The sequence below is a fragment of the Carcharodon carcharias genome, chromosome 3 (assembly GCF_017639515.1).
Source record: "Carcharodon carcharias isolate sCarCar2 chromosome 3, sCarCar2.pri, whole genome shotgun sequence".
In the NCBI taxonomy this organism is placed as follows: Eukaryota; Metazoa; Chordata; class Chondrichthyes; order Lamniformes; family Lamnidae; genus Carcharodon; species Carcharodon carcharias.
The window spans coordinates 203,679,555-203,702,350 of NC_054469.1; the positions used below are offsets into that span (position 1 = coordinate 203,679,555).

Genomic DNA, 22,796 nt, shown 5'->3' on the forward strand with positions numbered 1-22,796 from the left:
TTTCCACTTTGTTTAGGGTGCAGATGGTGAGAGAGGACAACTGGGTCCACAGGTAAGATTTCTTTTGTCTTGATCATAATAATTTAGCAACTTTTACATACTATGTAATTGCAGGCAAAAGCTGGTAGTGTAGATAGGAAGAGTGAAAGCATTAGCTTTAGCCTGGGAATCTCAGAATTGACAAAGATGTCTTGTTTAAAGTATTCTGACATTTTGTTATAGCAGAATGCATTTGCTACCACATACATCAGTATTGGTAAATAAAATGTGGTTCATAATCATAATGGTATGCTAATTAGATGCTCCTTTCAAATATATATTATAATATACATTTAAGTAGTATATAGGTAATATATTTAATATATACAAAATTATATGTACTATATATGTAATATAAATAAATTAGCCAGTAATCTATCAAAGCTTTCATAGTCTCTCAGGCACCACAAGCTACATGCTCAAAATTCTACAATCTAATTTTAAATGTTGAGAAATGATGAACCATTCATTCACTGTTATTCCAGTTCAATCACTTTTTGCATTTAAAAGAGGCGCTTTAAAGAGGCAACATGCTGATGGTGCTTTCTCTACCAAAGTTTATCATGTTTTGAGTAAAATTGATCAGATTGTATTCACTGCTAGATTGATGGGAAGGTGTGTCCAGTGCTACACCAAAGTGTGTGACCACATCTCCTTGATCTGGGTAGGTAGGAAGTCTGCTTCATTATCACTGGGGAATATATAATAGTGAAGCAGGTTTCTGTTTTTAATTCTATCATGGGATGTGAGTGTTGCTGGCAAGGCCAGCATTTATCACCATCTGTAATTGCCCTTAAGAAGCTAATGGTGAGCTGCCACCTTGAACTGCTGCAGTCCATGTAGTGTAGGTACACCCAGAGAGCTGTTAGGAAAGGAGTTCCAGGTTTTTGACCCAGCCACAGTGGGGATGGGGAACTAGCATGCATTGCAATGTGTCTGCTGCCCGCATCCTTCAAGATGGTGGAGATCGCAGATTTAGAGTCTACTGGTGAAGGAGCCTTGGTGAGTTGCTGCAGTGCATCTTGTAAATGGCAGTCACTGCAGCCACTGTGTGTAGTGGTGGAGCGAGTGAATGTTTGAGGTGGTGGATGAGATGCCAATCAAGTGCGCTGCTTTGTCTTGAATAGTGCCAAGTTTCTTTTGTTGTTGGATCTGCACTCATCCAATCAAGTGGAGAGCATTCTATCTCATTACTAACTTGTGCCTTGTAGTGGACAGGCTTGGGGAGAGTCAAAAGGTGAGTTACTTGCTGCAAAATTCCCAGTCTCTGACCTGCTCGTGTAGCCACAGTATTTATATGATTGGTCTACTTAAGTTTCTGGTCAATGGTAACCCCCAGGATGTTGATGGTGGGGGATTCAGTGATGGTAATGCCATTGAATGTCATGGGGAGTTGTTTAGATTCTCTTGTTGGAGATGGTCATTGCCTGTCACTTGTGTGGCATGAATGTTACTTGCCATTTACCAGCCCAAACCTGAATGTTGTCAACGTCTTGCTGCATTTGGACGCAGACTTCTTCAGTATCTGATTAGTCTGAATGGTGCTGAGCACTGTGCAATCATCAGTGAACACCCCCACTTCTAACCTTATGATGGAGGGAGGATCATTTTTGAAGCAGCTGAAGATGGTTGATTCTGGGACACTACCCTGTGGAACACCTGCAGTGATGTTCTGGGGCAGAGATGATTGACTGCCAACAACCACAACTATCTTTCTTTGTGCTAGTTATGAGTCCAACCATTGGAGAGTTTTCCCCCTGATTCCCATTGACTTCAATTTTGCTGAGGTTCCTTGAAGTCACTTGGTCAAATGCTGCCTTAATGTCAAAGGCTGTCACTCTTGTGTGAATTCACATATTTAGTCTATGTTTGGACTATGGCTGTAATGAGATCTGAAGCTGAGTAGCAGTGGCAGAATCCAAACTGAGTACTGGTGAGCAGGTTATTGCTGATAGTACTGTTAACGACACCTTCCATTACTTTGCTGATGATTGAGAATAGGTCAAACCAGGCTTGTCCTTTTTTATGTGGAGTGGCTATACTTGGGTAATGCTCTACATTGCCAAATAGAAACTAGTGCTGTAGCTGTACTAGAGCAGCTTGGCTAGGGGTGCGGCTAGTTCTGAGCACAAGTCTTCAGTACTACAGCCAGGATGTTGTCAAGGCCTGTTGCCTGTACTGTATCCTTTGCTTTTTTTTTGATTTCATGTGGAGGGAATCAAATTTGCTGAAGACTGGCATCATTAGTGAGGGAAGTAGGATTTTCCCTCTGGTTGATTCTCTTACCACCTGCCTTAGGCCCAGTCTGGTAGATTTGTCCTTAACTTGGTCAGTAGTGGTGCAACCAAGTTACTCTTGGTGATGGAAATTGAAGTCCCTCACCCAAGGTATATGCTGTACCCTTGATACCCTATTTGATGCCGGGGACCTCAGAAGGAGGCCAAGATGGATCATCCACTCGATACTTATGGCTGAAAATGGTTGCAAGTGCTTCAGCCTTATCTTTTGCACTGATGTGCTGGGCTCTCCCGCCATTGAGGATGGAGATATTGGTGGAGCCTTTGCCTCTGGATCGTTATCTAATTGTCTACCACCATTCACAATTGGATTTGACGGGACTGCGGAGTTTTGATGTGGTCTGTTGGTTGTGGGATCACTTAGCTATATTGCATGCTGCTGCTGCTGCTTAATATGCATGCAAGTTCACCAGGTTGACACCTCATATTTAGGTATCCATGTGCTGCTCCTGGTTTGCTCTCCTGCACTTCTCATTGAGCCAGGGTTGATCCCTGGTTTGATGGTAATGGTAGAGTGAGGGACATGCCAGGCCGTGAGATTACAGATTACAGTTGAATAAAATTCTGCTGCTGATGGCTCACAATACCTTGTAAATGCCCAGTTTTAAGTTGCTAGACCTGTTTGAAATCTATCCCATTTAGCATGGTGGCAGTGACACAAAACATGATGGAGGATATCCTCAGTGTGAAGACAGGATTTCCTCTCCACAAGGACTCCTACCAGCACTGTCATGGACAGATGCATCTGCAACAGGTAGATTTGTATGGGTGAGGTCAAGTAGGTTATTCCCTTTTGTTGGTTCTCTCACCACCTGATTCAGGCCCAGCCTGACAGATATGTCCTTTAGGACATGGCCAGCACAGGCAGTAGTGGTGCAACCGAGTCACTCATGGTAATGGAAATTGAAATCCCCCACCCAGAGTCCATTCTGTGCTCTTGCCACTCAGAGCTTCTTCCAGGTGTTGTTCAACATGGAGAAGTACTGAACCATCAGTTTAAGTCAGTGATAATCAGCAGGAGATTTCCAGGTTTCACATCATGGGGTCAGAGTCAATCACAGAATCACAGTGCAGAAGAGGCCCTTTGTCCCATCGAGTCTGCACCGACATGTGAGAAACACCTGACCTACCTATCGAATCCCATTTATCAGCACTTGGCCCATTGTCAAGGTTGAGGACTCCCGGGGCCACTCCCACCTAACAATACCACTGTGCTGCCATCTCTGATGAGTCTGTCACGCTGGCTGGATAGATCATACCCAGAGATGGTGATGGGAGAGTCAGGTTGTAATGTATGATTCAGCGAATATGACTGTGTTAGGTTTCCATATGTTAGTGAGTAGGACTTGCAGGTTTTGTCATTTCCGGTGTCTTGGTCAATGCTGGGTAGTCCGAACAGTTTCATTCTTATTTGATTTTCCTGTAGCAGTTTGATACAACTAAGTAGTTTGCTCGGTCATTTCAATTAATTGAACTTTAAGTTCCGCCAGCTGCCATTGTGGGATTTGAACTTGCTTCTCCTGAGCATTAGCAGGGTGTCTGGATTACTAGCCCAGTAACATTATCACTATATATCATTCTCTTAGCAATGCCTCTTGCTTTAGTAATCGCCATGAATAGGAATAGGTACCCAGTGAGTCCAAAAAGAGTGACTGGAAAGAAGATAAAGGCTAAGAAGTGTCAATGCCTGAACTGTGAAAGATTAGAGCTGATGTTGGCTAGAATTGGGGAATCTAGATTTCCTGAAACAAAAACAGAAGATTATGTTTTGGGGCACTATGAAATTACATTCATTATATAATGAAATTAGTTATTACATAATTTAGTGCTTAATAAAAAAATGGAAATATTAATGATAATTGTTGATTTTGCTGGGAGGCTCATGGAGGGGAATGATGCTGGTGGAGACCGAGGTGGATGGTTGGGGGTAGAATGCACATTGACAATTCAAACCAAGTATCAGCAGTGGGATATGGGGTTATTGATTATGCACCAAATTTCCCTTATTTATCTTCTTAGTTAAGATGGTAATTGTACCACTGTATTCACAACTTTAAATAAGTATTATCTTTATGTGTAGGGGGCTAAAGGAAGAGACGGTGTTGAAGGACCCCAAGGAGATCCAGGAATCCGAGGCCAACAGGTTGTTAACAGTAGTGATTAACATTTGATAAGCATATCAGCCTTGTATAAGCTCAATGTTTATCTATTTTGTCATGCTGCAGCTTTAATAACATTTCAATGAGTTACTCAACTGACTTATATCTCAAGGTGAAATAATACCAAGGTTTGTGGAGCATTTATTAATTTTCTAATGTTTAAGCCATCATTATTTTACTTATTGATAAATATGTGCAAAATTTCCAAACTCAGGATAGGCTGGATGATTGACAGACTTTGAGTGAACAACTGCCATGCTTGAATTAGTGTGATAGAATATTATGTGTTCCATTATTATTAGACAGACAGAACTTAAAGGTCCTCACATTTCAAGTTGCAAGTTAAGTATTTCCAAATTTTTGTTAGCTCAAGTGGATTTAGCATATAGTACGTCAGAGTGCAAGGTCTCTCTTTTAGTCTCTTTTGTCCTTGTGCTCATGGCTGAGAGACTGAATTGTGCTCCACTCATTTCACAATTGTAAAACAGGTGCCTGAGGATCTGACATGGCAGGTAGCTTGAACAAACTCATTCCGCATCAGAATTGCACCACCCACTCCCGTAGCCACCCATAGTCCCTGCCTGTAACAGATATTAGGCTGTTTGCATGAGAAAATAAGGTGCCCGAAAAATTTGATTGTGTATTGCACAGAAAAAACACCACTGGAGACTGCCACAGGAGCATGAACTGACATCTCCCACTCCCTTCATCCCATCTTCTTTCCTTGTTGCTGCCCCATCTGTGCCTCCCTCCCCCTTCCACTCCAAGATTCTGGATCACTTCCCTCACCGTTCATCCCTGACACTTTGTGTTGACCAGTTCAACATGGGAACTAGCCAATTCACTGCCCTTCCAGAACTAGGAAACTGCAGTAGGGTGTCCATTTGATGCCCACAGCTTTTTGATAGAATGTACATGATGACTAGGCACCACTTACAGTTCTCTATATGTACAGTAAATCACCTCCATCCCTTTTTTTATACCTGTCTGTTTCTCTCTCTGTCTGTGTTTGTCTTAGAACATTTACTGTTGTCAACTTTCAAGAAACCACAGGCAATAATTTTCTTGGCTTTGAAATGCAACTTGTACTTTGTTTGAAAACTGTATAAATTACCGTGACAAAAGACATGGGCTATTTTTCCTGCATACTTTAGGTGCTAAAGAGTCTCTTGAAGTAGCCAAGATGGGTCTTGACCTGCAAAGCCTCATTAGCCTGCGTTTAGCGCAAGTTGCCATCTTGGCAAAGGAATTGAAGCATCTGCTAGAATGGCCGCCCTGAGATTCAATAAGCTAATTAAAGTGTGTCCTAAGTCTCCTTGAAGAGGCTGCACATCATTTTGCTGGATTAACACACTCTGCTAATAAAAACCAACAGGAGTAAAGACGTTGTTGGTGAAGATTGCAGGTGCTACTTACAGCCATGCTTAACTTTCACTGTTCACTCGCTGCTGGAGATCAACTGGCTACACTGCATTTAAAGGGATTTCTTGATACACATTGGGAGACTTCCTGAGGCACTTTGTCAAGACTACACCAACATTATACCAACATGTATTATGCAAATTCTCTGAGAACTTCACCTAAAGAGAATAAGTGCTGTGCTCATTTATTGGGAAGCTGATAGGCATCACAAGGGGAAAGGTAGTGGTTGGTCATGGGAATCTTGCTAGGGGCCTCCTTGGTCTAGAGGAGGAATGGAAGGAAGAAATGAGGCCAGGCAGGGCAGCACCAGGTGCTGGAAGGGAGGAGACAGGTGGACAAAAAGGCTCCAGTTTTGTGCTGATTTGCTGCATGCTCCATGACCTGGTACTTGTGAGAGACCAGGCCTTACCACCAGCAAATGTGCCAAAAGGTCAAGCACAGGAGCCACAAGGAAAGGATGATGAGGTGGAGGACCAGGGGGTACACCAGATAGTTCCAGGAGGGACAGTCGCCAGTTTGAAGATTGAAGGACATCCTCCACCATCCAGACATCGGGGCACTGTAGCCAAATGCCTTACCTTCCATAATGAGAATCCATCAAGAAGTTCACCATATGCACTCAATCCTTTCAATCCCTTCCCGATAATAAAAAGAGCACTTCCTCAATTAAAGAGAGCACGAATTCCAGCATTATACAAATACTGTAGTCATTCTTCATCTAGAGCAAACACAGACAATGAAAACGTGACATGATCAACAGCACTTGTGAATATGACACCATTCACCCTGGCGTGTTTATGCTTACCAGCTATCCTATAAGCGTACTGGCGCTTCTATGAAGTGCAACTTGAGTGGCAGTGACACGCTGCTGAGACTTTGAAGAGGGCAAATCAAGTGTCATCCTGGAATAACTTGAAGAGGTTGTGGACTATGATGGTCCCACCTCAGACTGAACCATCTCAGCATGGGCTCGAGGGTTCTCAGTGGACTGGCTGACAGGCAACTGTAAAGACAGTGGTAATGGTGGAGTCTCAGAGAGTGAGGGGGGGATGGATAGGAAGCAGGAAACTGCCATCCGGGGAGATGTCAGTAGTCTCTTGCTCCCTGATTCCCTTGCCTCTACTTTGGTACATCTGTCCTGCCAGTTCTTTGCTCTGCTGGAGAATTGATCTACGAGCAACTGAGACACTGGGCCGTATCAACCAAGGCGCCCAAAATAGAATCATATGAACATACATACAAGGTGCCCAGAAACAACATGACAGCTGCTTGAGTTTCCATTGCAACACTTTGGGAAAAATTGACCCAAATTTGCACAAAGTGCAGTAGCGGGTGGGAAAAGGGACGTTTTATCCGCTGGCCACAATGGCAGGCTTTCGCGCCATATTGCCCTTTCCTCAACACATCCCATCTCATTAGGAATGCATTCCTGGGAAACACGCTGGATCACTGGTGGGGCGTGCACTGATATGCCTGCCCTGCCATGACCTTAGGCTGTCTTTAATCTGGGTGCCATACTTAAAGGGCTAGCACTCTCTAAGGGATCGGAAGCTGCAGGAAAGTCATGGCTGCCAAAGGGAAGAAACAAGCTGCCTCCAATTTTAGTGATGCCTGCCTTGGACACCCACTGGATGCAGTAGAGGCCCACCGTGAAGTCCTCTACCCCCACTCTAGGCAAAAACCAGCAAGCAATGTCACCAATCTAGCATGGGAGGTGGTGGTGGCAGTGGTCAGCGCCAGCGCCCTGCAAAAGAGGACAGCCACCCAGTGATGAAAGAGGATGAATGATCTCCTCCATTCTGCCAGGGTGAGTCACTTGTCTCATCACTCTGAACTCACACACCCACAAACCCATCGCACATCTACAGGGATCTCACTCAAGGGACGTCACCATTCACTCTCTCACACACATACCTTCATCTGCCCAGTGGATTGTGTCCTCATCCCATCCATGGGACCACTCACCACCCATACATGCCAGGCATCCTTCTCATCTGGCCTGGCAGGCAGCCTGCTTACACTCTCTCCATCTCTATTCATGCAGGACAAGCTGGCACACAACAAAAGGGAGAGGTTGCAGACTGGTGGAGGAATGCCTGACATCAAGGCCCTCACGGACTTTGAAAAGCCTGCATTGTTCCTGAGCTGATTGTGAGCTGACAGCAGTGCAACATCCATCAGACAACCATGTTGTGAGTGAGTTCCTCTGTTCCTCAGTCCCCTGCCATGCACTAGTTATCTCTCCTTGCATAGGCAGGAACATCTGGGATGCAGCCGAGGGGGTCCACGAGCCAGGTGCTCAACCCAAGCATCTTGGAAGAAGAATCTGATGACACTCTAATTGAAGACCTGTCACAACGCTCACCCACACCCTCCACCAGCGCAGAGACACACACCTCAGTGGGACCCAGTTCTTGAGTAGACTTGGAGTCACAATCTGCTGAGCACATTGCACTGTCTGATTCACAATGGTCTGTGGCAGGGTCTTTCCAGGTTTCCGGCACTCAGAGGATTGCTGGAGGCCGGAAATCTGCTGAGTCTGAGTCAGGTGATGAACCCCTGGCCTTAGTCATACCTCAGTTGCTGAAGCTGCAAAGGCAAGTCTGGGAACATCAGGAAAGGATGTCTGCTGCAGTCCTCAGATTGCAGGCACGATGGAGGAGTCCGTCCACCTTCAGTCTAAGGTGATAGCGCCAGCATGCCAACACACTGAGATCAACACTGATAGGATGGTGGCTGCCATGGAAACGTTGGTCCAGGACATTGGTCCTGCACTGCTGCGTGGACTAAACTCCATTGCTGATGTCATAGTTGGCCACCAACATTGTCAACATGAGAGGAGTGTGGGGCAGCTTGATCTCACTCCAGTTTCCCCATTTCACGTAGTCAGCCACCCATCAGGCACCCATAGGTAGGAGGACCGGCAGCTCAGCACCCCTTGGCCATCCACAAAGGTTACTCTGGGAATGTCTGACCAATCCAAATCCCCTGTTCCTGTGACCCTCCCGCAGCTCCTACTCAACAGGATGCAATTAGCCCAAAGCAGGACAGTCAAAGCAGGCTGGGGCCCTTCAGAGGATGCCCCCAAGGTCATCAGAGACAGGGCGTGGCACTTAGCAGGCTGCCTGCACCTCTGCTGTGGATGGCAGGGAGCGCCAAGATGTAGTGGCAGGGTTAGGAAAGTTAAGAAGAGGTAGTTGCAAAGCCTGGGCACTGGTTTTGATCTCTTGTACTTAGTGTTCACCATTGTAAATAAAGTCCCAAGAATGACTCCTTGCCTTTGGCTCCTTGTTATGATGAGCAGTGTTTGTCTCACTCAGGTGTGAAACCTTGGTTCCTGCACAAGATAACGGCAGGACTCTCAGTCCAGGGCCTCTTCCCTTTGCAGTGTGTAAACTTCCGACCAAAGTGATGGTCCGGCTTCACGCTAACTGGGCACCTTGATGGTGCTTGTCATTGCTGCCAGGGTATAGTGGGCAGGTGTCACAGAGTTCCATCATTCTCTCTGTGTGCTCTCAGCACCTTTGAGGTGGGACTGGCGCCCATCTCTCCAGCATCTGTGACCGGTGACGCTGTGCTCCCGAAGAGATCGGGTGTTAAAGGCTGAAAAATGATCAGGTGTATTTAACGTTTCACTGTTGGTTCTCCATAATGTGACCCTGATCACAGAGCACAAGTGAGCTGCCCTTAGCCAGGCAAGAGTCAGGCATTTACAGAGACAATGTGAAGATCTATGGAGTGTCCTCACTGCATCTTGTCATCATATACCTGGAATTGAGTGACTATTAGGGCCTCAGCTGCATCTCCATGACATGAGCCTGAGCACTGAGGGTATGTGCGTTGCCATCAGTCACACAGGATCAAACATTCACAGATGCAAGGTGAGGATGTCAGGATTGCCCTCACTGCATCTCGTCATCATCCTCCATGAACCTTGTGCCTCCCAAATGCACCTACCTCATCTGGCCAGTGTGATTGCCTCATCACCAGCATCCTTGCCATCGAGGACCTCATCATCTTCGACATCCTCCTCAATGGAGGATACGTGCAGCTCCTTCATAATCTCCTGAGCCAAGTCCTCTCTCTGTTGCAGCACCAGGTTTTGGAGCGCGCAGCAAGCGACGATGATGTGCAACACCCTCTGGGAACTGTATTGCAATGCTCCACTGGATCTTCATTTTCAAAATGCCTATCATTTGCTCCACCAAAGTCCGGGTTGCGGCATGAGCCTCGTTAGACCATCGCTTTGCTGCAGTCTGAGGTCACCGCATGGGCAGTATCAGCCACGTCCACTGTGGGTAGCCCATGTCCCCGACGAGCCAATCCTGCAGCCTCTCTGGACCCTGGAAGATGTCAGGGATCTGAGACCTGCTAAGGATGTAGGAGCCGTGGATACTCCCTGGGAATCCTGTGCAGAACTGTAGAATGCGTTTGTTGTGGTTACACACCAGCTGAATTTCCTGCGAGTGGAAGCCCTTGTGGTAAACATAGTTGACTGCTTGTTGCCACAGAGGTCTAAGCACCGTATGAGTGCAGCCAAAGACACCCTGTAGCTGTGGAAAACCAGAGATCTGCGCAAATTGCAGCGCCCCTCCTTCCTGGCTTTCCTGATCCCAGTCAAAGAGCACAAAGTTCTGTGCCTTCGCAAAGGTGGCATCTGTGACCTCCTGGATACACTTGTGTGCGGAACCTTGCAGGATTCCGCAGATGTCACCTGTGGAGCCCTGGAACAAGGCAATGCCGTAAAAATTGGGTGTCGTGGTCACTTTCACAGCCACTTGCAGTAGATGCCCTCCATGTTTCTGTATCGCCAAATCCTGCAGCAGGTGACATATGTGACCGAGCAGTTCCCTAGACATGCCAAAGTCATCTGCAGGAATGACAGGAGCTGTCTATGGACCCCTTGGTCTAGAGCGACAGCTTGTTGTGGATCTTCAGCTGCATACGCAGCAGGCCCAAAGCCCCTAAATCTTGAGGGAGGTGCTCCTCCCTTTGTCAAATCAGGTGCCTCCGACATCCTCTTCTTCTCTGCTCCCTGTAAGCCAGGAGGCTTACCACTAAATCACCAGGCTCCATGATCCTGATATTCTCCTCCTGCAGGATTAAAGAGAGAGACATGTGGGATAGCATAGGTGTACTAAGAACCTCTAAGTGAACCCACCTCCGCCCCATTCCACTTGACTGATTGGCGGCAGCGTCGGCCACTGAACTGCATGCTGTGCTCTCAGATCAGGCACAGGCATTCTCCTAACCCACACTGCAAGGCTGCACTGTTAGCTTGAACCGTAATGGATACTGGTCCAAACCTTAATAAAGACACTGCAAGGGCTGTGAGCACCTCCACCAGTGACTGCACCATGGCCACCTTTCGCAAGGGGATTCTACAACTTGCCCGGTCGGCCAACTGCTCTGCTGCCCTTAAAATGCACATTAATTTGCAGTCAGCACCCGAGGGGTGAAATGTTTTGGAGCATTTGGTGGCATTTTGATGTTTTTATGTTGCTTGGATGGGCAGAAAAGCCTCAGAGGCCCAACTCTAAGCATGTCAAAGGAGCTGCAGAACTGCAGCTGAATGCTCTCAACTGCAGAATATTGCTCACTTTTGACAAGTTTTTCCAAGTGCATGGCCCCTTCCCTCCTCACCCCTCCCCCCCACCACACCCGGCATGTGCTTGAGTATTTCCTTCAGTCTGTGTTGCCTTCACCCCCCCTCCGCCCCCAGCAGCCTGACCTGCACCTGCACTGGAGCCCTTGCCCCAGCACTGCACTGAAAGCTAACCAGGAAAAAGCGACCTGGCTGTGTCCCGCTCCGAATGCGGGGCACCTCTCCCTTTGTTTCCTACAGGCAATGCTCGCTAGTGCTGCACAAGGTTGTGTGCAATCACTTCCGGATTCCCCCTGACTGAAGTTCATGTCGCCAGGTGCACGCCTTTAAAGGCAATAATGAAGCATGCTGTCCTGAAGTCACGCTGACACGGGTGGTAAATCTGATGTGGGGGGATGGTTCTGGTGAGTGGAGCTTGTAATTAAATGCAAATGTATTAAAATGAGGTTCCTGACGTGCGATGGTGGGAAACACGGCCGCCATTGATGGGTGGAGCAGACGATCACAATCTGGTTTCATGATGGCGTGAACCTGATTTTGGCCTTCTGGCCATATTGTTGTCCACCCACCTGCCAGAATACCCGACGCCACTGGTGGCCGGGAAATTCCAGCCTTTGTTATTTCATGAAAGCCGTGATAAGTTCAGTGAAGACTGTGACCTCAGTGCAGCTGCCGTGATGTTGGTCAGTTCATTGGGTGGCACTGACCATCCTTTCCACACTGGAGAGGTTGGGTCCAGGCTGTGCATCGGGTAATGGGCCAGGCTGGAGGTGACCTACTCCATCCCTACCCTAGTTGCATCCTGTCAACTTTCAAACAGGCCATCCACGTAAATACAACATTTGGTTTGTTAAATATATCTGCCCTGTGCAGTTCTCATCTGAATTTTCTAAAGCAGAATTAGTATGTGACCTTGGCCCCTAGCAAGGTGGCAATCACTGCTGCCCAAAAATGCCCAGTGTGTCCCATGGATCGGGTTCTACACCAGCCTTTAAATTGTGCAAGGTGCTGGTCTCTGAGCTGGTGCCTGCAGCAGAGGTGGTGATAGACAGCATATGAGCCAAATCTTGTAGAGGTGATGGGGGGGGCTTGGCCACTCGCTGGAGATTTGCTAAGAATCCCACCTCTTTTCGGAAGGACCGCTGCATCTTGTGCCACTCAGGCACTTGGCAGGCCAGTGGCAGGTCTTCCCCTGGGAGCAAGGACTCTGGGGGCAGAAGTCCCGGCTGCTGAGAGCAGCCGGCCAGTCAGAGGAGGCAGTGGCTGCTGTCCATACTACACTCACCTGAGGCCTTGGAATGACCCAGGATGGCGGGAAGGGGTTCGCAGGCTAGAGGTTGAGGTGGCGGTGGAGGGGGTGGGGTGAGGGGTGTCGGCAGCAATAGCAGAAAGATGGCTCTCAGCGGGCCCTTCTTACCCAGTGCCAGGTCCCTTGATCAGGCATTGAGTGTCTCTGAACGAGGGACCTCCCCCTGGGTGCCTGCAAGCAAACACGCCAGAGTCCGCTTGTCATGTTCCCTGCATGGTGAGCACTCCCCAGCCGCTTTTGAGTTAATACCAGCAAGGACAGGATGAGGCTCTTATGTGAACATTAATTGTGCCCTTAAGGAGCACAGTTGGCAGCAGGGTGGCCACCGAATTTGCTGCCACAGACTTAATTGGAGTAGAGGCTAGAAGGTGATGAGGTCCCCACCTGCCATCCTCCCGCCTGTTTAAATACTACCCCTGCCAAACCTGTGGGGAAGGGCACAAAACTCCACCCTGTGTCTTCTTCCTCACCCTCCTCTGTCTCTGGAGTGGGGGGAGGGGCTTGATGTCGGTGACAGGTGAGCTTTGCTCCTGGAGATCGGCAATAATAAAGCTTGAGAGGGATACATGGAATAAGATAATATGGAGTATATGAGCGAGGGTAGGATTAGGGATCAGGAATAGTTGTGGATATGTAAGGAAGCTGGAATGGCTACAAAGCTCTAGGCAAGATGTCCCATGCCCTGCCTGTGGCCAGGCTGACATCTGTCACTCCACTCCTGATCACCACCAGCACTGCCTCCACAAAAGGAAAGATCTCATGCAGTCTTGCATCCCTCTCCTGGTGAGCTCCTGCTGGGTTCAATCTCATCCTGGAAGAAAAAGAATGATGATTATAAACGAATGTATTGGCAGGTGTGTTTGTGTGTGTTATGGTTGAAGAGCTGTGCGATGTGCCTGAAGTAAGAGTACTGCAGATGAATAGCGTGAGATGTGCGAATATTCGTGTATATAGATGGTGCACGGAAAGTGTTGAGATTGTGATGTTGCTGGTGGTGCAATTATTGGGAAGTGTGTTTGTGAGACGGGATCTTTCCCTCACCATCTGTATCAAACTGTTATACTTCTTTTTTTGGCACTGGAGTCATTCCCTGGGACCAGAACTCCTGACCGTGACCTTCCTGACAAACTTTCCTCACATTCGTCACATTATTTGCCTCTGTGACCTCCTCGCTCCAAGTAAAGAATATCTATCTGCCATTGTACCACAAGGACCTATAGTGCCTCATACGAGAATCTTCACACCTTCTTTCTCGGTCCCTGAGCCATCCTGATATAGGCTATTGTCAGTCAGCTGGTGCATTCCAAACTTTCATTGAAGTGTGCACATGGAAGCTACTTATATCCCTCCACGAAAATTGCTTGTAATCAGCACTTGCATGCTAAACATGCAAGCCTACTGTACGGTGCCTACAGGTATGTTTAAGCCATGGTAATCAGCAATTAGCCCCAAACTTTCAGGTTAAAACAAGACTTGTAAACAGATATGCCTTATTAGTATATTTAATGCCTGTTTCCATCATTTCCCCAAAATAACCCCCCATAATCTCTCCTCAGTTTCATATACTTTCTGAAATTTGCACAACAGAATGCTGGCACTATTTCCTCACTCTCTCTACACATTTGTACAAATCATGTTTTTTGATTTGAAAAAGAGTCCTTTGATCAACTTTAACTGAATAAAGCTTTGAAATTTTCCCTCTAGCTTGTCTTTAAATAACTTTGAAAACACGGAGCAGAAGCTGGAAAAATGTCTGTCAGTAGCTTTGGCTGCGATACATCCAGGGAAATTAGGTGCACTGCACATGCTCAGACTGCACAATCTGTAATCAGCATGCAGTGTGTAGCTCTGGGTAAAAATATCCTAGACCAGACTTTATGGAGAGCCTGAGGCCTACAGGTTAAATTATTAATGAAATCATTAAAAAGAGTATGCTAATGAATAATTTAATTAATTTACTGTGAGATATGTAAACATATGTGTGTTTGAATTGTTAGTACAACAGCTTGCATTTATAAAGCACCTTTAAGAAATCAAAATGTCCCAAGGTGCACAGTAGTGTACATTTGACATGCAGCTACATAGGATAATAATGGCGACCAAAAGCTTTTAAGGTGCTAATAAATGTCTTAAAGAAGGAGAAAAGTGGAAAGATATAGTGAGAGAATTCCGGAGTTTAGGGTGAGGTGGCTGAAGGAATGGGGACGAGTGGTGAAATGATTAAAATATGGATGCCAAATGTCCAGAATTAGAGGAGCACAGATATCTCAGAGTTAGGGCTGAAGGAGAAAACTGGGATAGGGAGGGGTGAGACCACAGAGGGATTGGAAAACAAGGATGAGAATTTACAAATGGTGGCACCGCTGCATTGGGAGCTGATGTAGGACAATGAGCACACATGCAATTATGGAGTGGATATTTTGAACATTAAAAATTTTAATCACAGAGAAATATGTCACTGAAGAAAATTGCTGTGCCGTGTGCAGTTAATGGAAGCTTCATCCACAATAATGCTGCTTGCTGAACTAGCAGGTACATGATGGGTTCTTTTTTTGTATCCTACTGTTATTTACTGTTAGTATGCACTAGGAAATGATTTAGTAGTGTTTAATGAATGAATCCATTTGAGTTAAGACATGCCTACACCAAAGCACCTGCCTAGCTCAATAATCTAGTCATGTTCAAAAAAGTAGAAGTACAAATATTTTCAAGTTCATGGCTGAGTTCCAGGTCTAGAAACAGGAACAATCATGTACTGTTTTTACTGATGTATGAAATGATTCTTAGGTAACACTTGTAACAGAAAAATAGTTATGTAACTCCAGAAATGTGTCAGATTTATATAATCACCCTGGCTGAATTTGTTTTTGTTTTCCATAAGGCAACATGATTCAACATATGGAAATATGTACTCCGAGTGTATTAGTTTTTCTCCTTGTACGTAGTAATTTAAGTCAAAATGAAGGATTTTTTACAGTGTAGAATGGGGCAGAAACTCCTTTAGAGAAATGTTACACTCTGGTTTGAATAGCTCATTTTTAATGACAATTTGGAAATGGCACTGTAGTGCTGGCGGCCTTACACTGCAACACAAACAACAGCAATTGCTGTTTTTTTTAAAAAAAAATCACATATGGAATGTAAGCATCGTTGGCAAGGCCAACATTTATTGCCCATCCCATTTGCCTTAGAAAAGGAGATGGTGAGTCACCTTCTTAAACCTCTGCAGTCCATGTGGTGTAGGTTCGCTTCAGAGTTGTTAGGGAGGGAGTTCCAGGTTTTTGACCAAGTGACAGTGAAGGAGCTGTTCCAAGTCAGGATGGTGTGTGGCTTGGAGGGGAACGTGCAGGTGGTGGTGTTCCCATGCCTCTGCTACTCTTGTCCTTCTAAGTGGTCGAGGTTGCAGGTTTGGAAGGTGATGTCGAAAGAGCCTTGGTGAGTTGCTGTGGTGTATCTTGTAGGTGATACATGTACCCACTGTACATGGGTGGTTGAGAGAGTGAATAGTGGATAGTGGTAATGGATGAAGCGCCGATCATATTTTTTCTTAAAGGTATATTATTATGCTATTTGCATCAAGTGCCAAGCAACAAACCACCATTTATCAAACTAACATTTCTGGCAGTTTATAGTTGTATATACATCACCAACATAATATTGGTATAGAATACAGTATTAGATTGGTTCCATTGTCTCTTTAATTGAAAATTAAGTGGCAATAGGTTGGAGGAAATAATTCAAAATCTGAAATACCATCTAATAAAAGTTTGGAAAAACTACCCAAAAAATGCTAACTACATGTCACACAATATTTGGAATTTAATGCACCCCCCCCCCCCCCCCCCACCACTCACCCCCTCCCTGAGGCGAGTTCAGGGGCAAAGGAGGCTGTTGATGTGGCGGGAGAGTACAGGGCATGGACCTTGCTCCTGCCTCCCCTCGATTCAGTTCTGGGTGGGAAGGCTCGAGGACAGCCAGATGGTATTCAACCAGCAGCAGTCAGGGACTTGACATGTGGGGAGACGGACAAGCAAACCATCAAGTTTGCTTACAGCCTAAAAGTTTTTAAAGTCTGGGAAGACATAAATATGCCTAAAACTGTCAATAGCGATGACGGGGCAGTCTGCTGGTGTCTTCTGTATATGCAGAAGAGGTTGACGGAACTTGTCACAGTCAGCATGCAGGAAGTTTATTGTACCTTTCTCACTGATCAACTGTCGTGCAGCTTCTTGCTGGTATTTCTCCAAGCTTGTGGTGTTCCCTTTCAAGTGAATTAGTATAAGGAATGGTAGGCCCTCTACAGTTAGCACCTCACCATTTTCAAAAGTAATTTCCTTAACCAGTGGAACACACTTGTCTTGAGTTCAGGCAAATGTCAGGTCAAAGTTGCTAATGAACCCAATTAGCCTAATAGGGGGAGTCCCTCATTCAAAGGCACTCAGTACCTGATGAAAGGACCCGGAGTCAGGGATGAGGGGCCCCCCTTCCTCCAAGTTGCGTCTCACGCTCACTTATTTTTCTTCAGAATCTAGTGATGATCCCTGGTGAAGACCCAAGTGTATTACCGGCAGCAGCCACCATTCCCTGTGGTGCTGCCAGTAATGGAGAGCTGCCAGCCCCTGATTAGCCAGCAGCTCTCGGGGGGGGGTGAGATTTCCGCCCTACTGGGGGAAGACCTGGAATTAAACGTCTCCCGTGGACCCGTGAGCCCAGGGGACAGGGTGCCCAGCACTGCTAATTAGGAACTTAATTTCCGGAGATTGGATCAGCTGGGATGTTGCCAGTTTTGGTGGCAGATGTTGTGCCCCCCCCATCCCTGGCCCCCAAGCCACAAGGCTGTACTGATGATCTGCCACATGAGTTTCCTAACTGGGAAAGAGCTTCTGCTCCGAAGTGTGGCTGGTTTTAATCATGTTGGCTGAGAGCAGGCATTTCCCTTAGGATACGATGGCTGTTGCTGGAACTCCCATCTATTAAAAAAGCTGTGACGCAAGTGGATCATCACTGCCTTAAGTACACTTACTACAGTTTACAAACAATTATTGACATGGCTTTTCTTGTTGCAGGGGACATCTGGTGTTTCTGGTACTCCAGGTCGAAAAGGAGAACAGGGAGCTCGAGGCCGGCAGGTTTGTAACGGACCTGAGTCTTGGTATGTCTGTAATGAAGAGGCTTTATGCAGTTTTAGGTCAGTTTTATTAAAATTATTTTGTTGAGCCATTGTAATGGAGATGACAGGGTAATTTAGAACCCAAATGGATACGAATGTCTGTTTGCCATCATAGTATGTGTCAATCGCATCTACGTGCCTCAGGGCACAGTATTATTCTGATCACTCGCCGAGTGCTGCTCACATCGATTCCAAAATGAACAGAAATTATAAAATACTAAAAGAATTCAATCCAGAATTTCCATACAATGCAAAACAAAGACATAATAGTTGGGAGCTTCAAGCCATCTTGGAGGTACACTAGGTTATGCAAATGAACAGGAAGTAGAGGTATTGATAGGGGTGAAAATGACTGGAGCAACTGAGGTGGTGGTGGTGGTTGGGTAGTGGGGGTTGCGGGGTGGGGGGGGTTTGGAGGGTAGGGGCTGGATGCCGAAAACCATGAGAAGCAGATAGTTAATTGAAGCACAAGGCATTGATTGTGGAAGCAGTCAAAATCTATAATTTTTTTACAACTATATTTTTTTCTTTTCCCTCCTATCTTTAAATTTATTCCGATCTATTGTTTCATCTCCACCTCTTAGCCCATTTCAATCCCTTCCCCCCACCCCACCCACACTAGGGCCATCTGCCACTAGCTTGCTTCCCTTAATGTCCCCATTAGCACATCCTTTAGACAATATCACCACTGTCAACACCCCTTTGTCCTTTTGTCTATGACATCTTTGGCAGTCTCTTCTTGGCCTCCACCTATCACTGGCCCCCTATCCAGCTCTCCTGTCCCAACCCCCTCAACCAGCTTATATTTCATCTCATTTCTATATGTCTTGGTTCTGATGAAGGGTCATACGTCAACTGTATCCCTCTCCGTGGATGCTGTCAGACCTGCTGAGTTTTTCCAGGTATTTTTGTTTTTGTTCTAGATTTCCAGCATCCGCAGTATTTTGTTTTTATCTAAATTCAGGTTGTTGAGTACTCTCACAGAGCTGGGAACAGAGCACAATGTGAGCAGACAAAAGGCTCTCTGGCAAAGTATGAGTGATGTTGACAAGAGACAGAAGTTTCAGGCAGTTAGCAAGAGACTTTGCCGAGATGGAACAGCTGAAGAAGCAGTGAAAATACTTTTAGATGGGAATCGGATAATAGGTTACTGTGAGCTTTGCTGTCCTTTTAATGAATGGAGAAGTCAAGCAGGGCATGAGTCAGGTGCACTGGTATCCATGCCAGAATTTATGATGCTGTGTGGTGTCCCACACTGATGTAAAATCTTTAAATTGCAAAATCTGGCTCTGTGACCCAGTGAAGAATACTGCTCCAGGCAATACTGCGCTCTGGACGTTTTCACTGAACCTCTTACTGAGAGCAACAGTGGCATCTGATGGCCAGAAGTGGTACTGAATGAGTTGTAATTGTGAGCCAGATATTTTGTTTAATGGCGTTTAGTCACAACTGCAAGTTACCAGCTCATTTACCCCAAGATCAAGAGTTCAAATCTCACAATGGCAAACTATGAAACAATGTAACTTCATCTGAAACAGATGGAAACGGGTTTGTACTCGAAAGAGTTACCAGCTCATTTAATTGTTAAACGGAACTTACTCCGATACTAAATGTGATACAAACAGTCCAGGGATGAGCTTTAAAAATTGGTTTAAATCATTTATGAAGCTCCAAACGTTTACATTGTTTTAACTTGTCTTCTCTTCTAATTTCATTTTTTCTTCCTACTCTCCATATCAGCAAGGATCAATGCTTTCTTGTTGAGACAACTTGACCAACTGTCTGTTATTTATGCTTTAATCTTAACTGTGAACATCGGCAGTCTATATGATAGTTGGAAATATCATAATGGAACTCATCCTGTTCTCATCTAATCTGCATATGTACTCTCCAGCTGGCTGTTTCTTTTCTTCTCTCCAGCCTAGATGTATTGAGTCCAGTTATAGCTCCTCTGTTGTCACCCTGACTGATATTAGCCAATTTAGCACAGATCAGGGATTAAACTTGGGACCTTCCCATGGGAATGTTTTCCATCTAACAAGTATCTGCAGAACTATTCTATCTAAAGTGCCAACTCGGTCACCCTGCAACAAGCGTGCAAATGTGACTCTTAAGTCACAATATTAGTAATTGTGAAATATGCAGCCACTATAATCAATCATCCATATTATTTGCATGACAGGGTCCATCTGGAGAGTCTGGTCCTCTGGGAATAAATGGTGAACTTGGTCATAAAGGGAAAACTGTAAGTATCATTATTTACTATTTATTCAACATAGACAACATGATCATCAGTGGAATGGACACTGGTCTTTCTTGAGGATAGAATGAATATTGGCAAATTTCTAAGGAGAAGGAAAGGTCGGACAGAAAAGATTGGTATTTAGCAGGATTGAGTTCAAAAAGAAAGAGTGCCTTTCACAACGTTGGATGTTTCAAAGTGCCTTACAGTCTATGAAGTATTTTTGAAGTGCAGTCACTATTGTAACATTGAAAGTATTACACTTAATTTAATGGCATACATGGGAAGGATACTATCAGGGCCAGAGAGCTTGGACAGAATTTTAACTGCCAACAGGAGGTGTGCTCCAGTGTGAACCTGGTGTTAAATTCCTGAAAATCGACACCTAGTCAGGAACCTCGGTGATGGACCGGGCAGGTATGCGGGTGAGTTGGGGAACTCCCACGCAGCTGTCAGCAACAAACAGATAATTAACTTTGAACTTAAACCCTGCCTTGAGGCTTCAACAGCTGGAACACCGATTTCCCAAGGTAATGAAGAGCTCCAGTCATCACCAGATGAGATGCTGGTGCTTCTTAGCAGAATAAAGAAGGCAAGACCCCTGCAACAGAGGGTCTTAAGAAGAGGATCAGCTCTCTCCTTACGTGTGAGCACCGGTGCTTCAAGAGGCTCGGGCTTTCACAGCAGTAAATTGCTAACATCTGTAGCATCCTGAAACAAAACATCCTTCCCAGTGGACCAGATGGCCTGTAACTGTCAAGGAGGGACACCGCTGGTTCTCTGCCTGCCCCTGGATTTCTGTGCTCTCTTCTGCAAAGAGAGAAAGCAGAGTGTTGTTAGTGTAAATAATGGATTGTGTGGAGAGGAAGGAAGGGCAACATTCATGGTGGATAACTGCGAGGCATTGATGGGAGTGGACAGTAGGATGAGGGTGAGTGGCTGCTGTCTAAATGATGATGTGAGGGTATGTCTGGAGGGAAAGAATGGAGCTGCAAGGTGTGTATGGGAATGCTGGGAAAGTCAGAGTGTGGGGTTGGCACCTGAAAGTGTTGTGCCACTCACCTTTCCTTCCCTTCTGAGACCCTTGACTCTCTCCGTGCACTTTCTCCATATTGGAGACTTCACACTCCTGCTGATCACTTCTTTGGCCATTTCCACCAATGCCTGCTCGATTTGAGAGGCTGGTCTCTTCCTCCCATGCTTGGCAAACATCACTTAACTTTAGACCCTCAGATCCAGGTAACCAGGACCTCCAGGTGAGAATCTGAAACATGGCAGACAGCCTTCCCAGATCCCCTCTCCATTCCTGTGGTTCCACAAGTCAACATACTGTTCATCCATTCTGACCCCTGCCAGGTTCCCTTTAACTAGAAATTCTTCCTTTGACAGATTCAGCATGTCATCCTGCCTGCTCTCTCTTATTGGCCAGGGAACCTAGAAGTGGAATGCTAATGCTAATGCTGAGTTAAAGAAGCAGGAAGCCTGCTTCAATTGCGAATGGGTTCTTGACCCATTACCTGCTTCCCCGTTGAGTGCAAGTCTATTGAATTGAGATTCTGCATCATATTGCAGCCCAGAGAGCAGAAGATTCAACGGTCTAGTCAGGGTAAAATATGTTGCCAGTTGTATCCATAGAACAGAATGAAACAATGGAGGAATATTTCTCCTGTATGATTGTCAAGGTTCAATTTGGAGCCAAAGTGTTGACATCCTCTTTAGAAGAGCAAAAATTGTGTACTAAGCGGATTAAAAAAGAGAATTCATAAAAGTTGTGGGAGATAATTTCAGCAAAAAATTATAAAGATGCAACTACACTTAAATTTTTAAATAGTGTTCAGCAGCTCCCAAATTGGATTTGTTGAAGTTATCAGCAGAGATAAAGATGGCCTCAGGCTGATAAGATACCTTGTGAAAGTCAGAATTTTTACTTAAGACATAGAACAGCAGACATGATTAGATTTAAAAGCATGACCAGGTCAAACAGAACGGGGAATGTCATGCATGAAACCTTGCACTGCTTTGTAATAATCTGTTACTTCACTGGCACAGAATAATACTGTTCGGATCAAGGAGTAACAGTCAGAAAGAAACGTGATTATCAGATACTGGCATTAGCACCATATCAAGTTTACAGTTCTCTACACTGAGAGTTGCTCATTTTAATCATATTCATAAAATATGTCTGTCATAACAATCGAGATATTTGGTTTTAGCTGATGGCCATTTTCAAAGCGGTCATGACACAATTCTCTTCTCTTTCATAAGAAAAATATTATTGAACTATATTCCTGCTGCATCAGGGTCTGTTCGCTCAATAATATTCAACAATTTTTAATTATTTGGAGCTTTGTATCATCACTTAGTTCATTGCAGGTTTTACAGTTGGCAACCTGCGGAGATTTCAATTTGTTGTGTACGTGAGGAATTGTGTTGCAACATTAAGAAAAGATTATAAAATGTAGTTTATGAGCTGCCACGCCAGATAGAATTTAATGGAGAGAGAATCTTGCGAACTGTTAACCAGCTGCACTGGCTTCCGCACCTAATTCCTAA

The 22,796-nt window shown here is 45.5% G+C and overlaps 1 protein-coding gene across 1 annotated transcript in view; it reads left to right on the plus strand.

The window, feature by feature from the left end:
* Positions 1 to 22,796, plus strand: part of LOC121276073 (collagen alpha-6(VI) chain-like) — a 229,249-nt gene that overhangs the window by 136,615 nt on the left and 69,838 nt on the right. The window contains exons 21-24 of the mRNA XM_041184013.1: positions 17 to 52; positions 4,417 to 4,479; positions 17,898 to 17,960; positions 20,184 to 20,246. Coding sequence (XP_041039947.1) covers positions 17 to 52; positions 4,417 to 4,479; positions 17,898 to 17,960; positions 20,184 to 20,246 — 225 coding nt within the window. The remainder of the gene's footprint in view (positions 1 to 16; positions 53 to 4,416; positions 4,480 to 17,897; positions 17,961 to 20,183; positions 20,247 to 22,796) is intronic.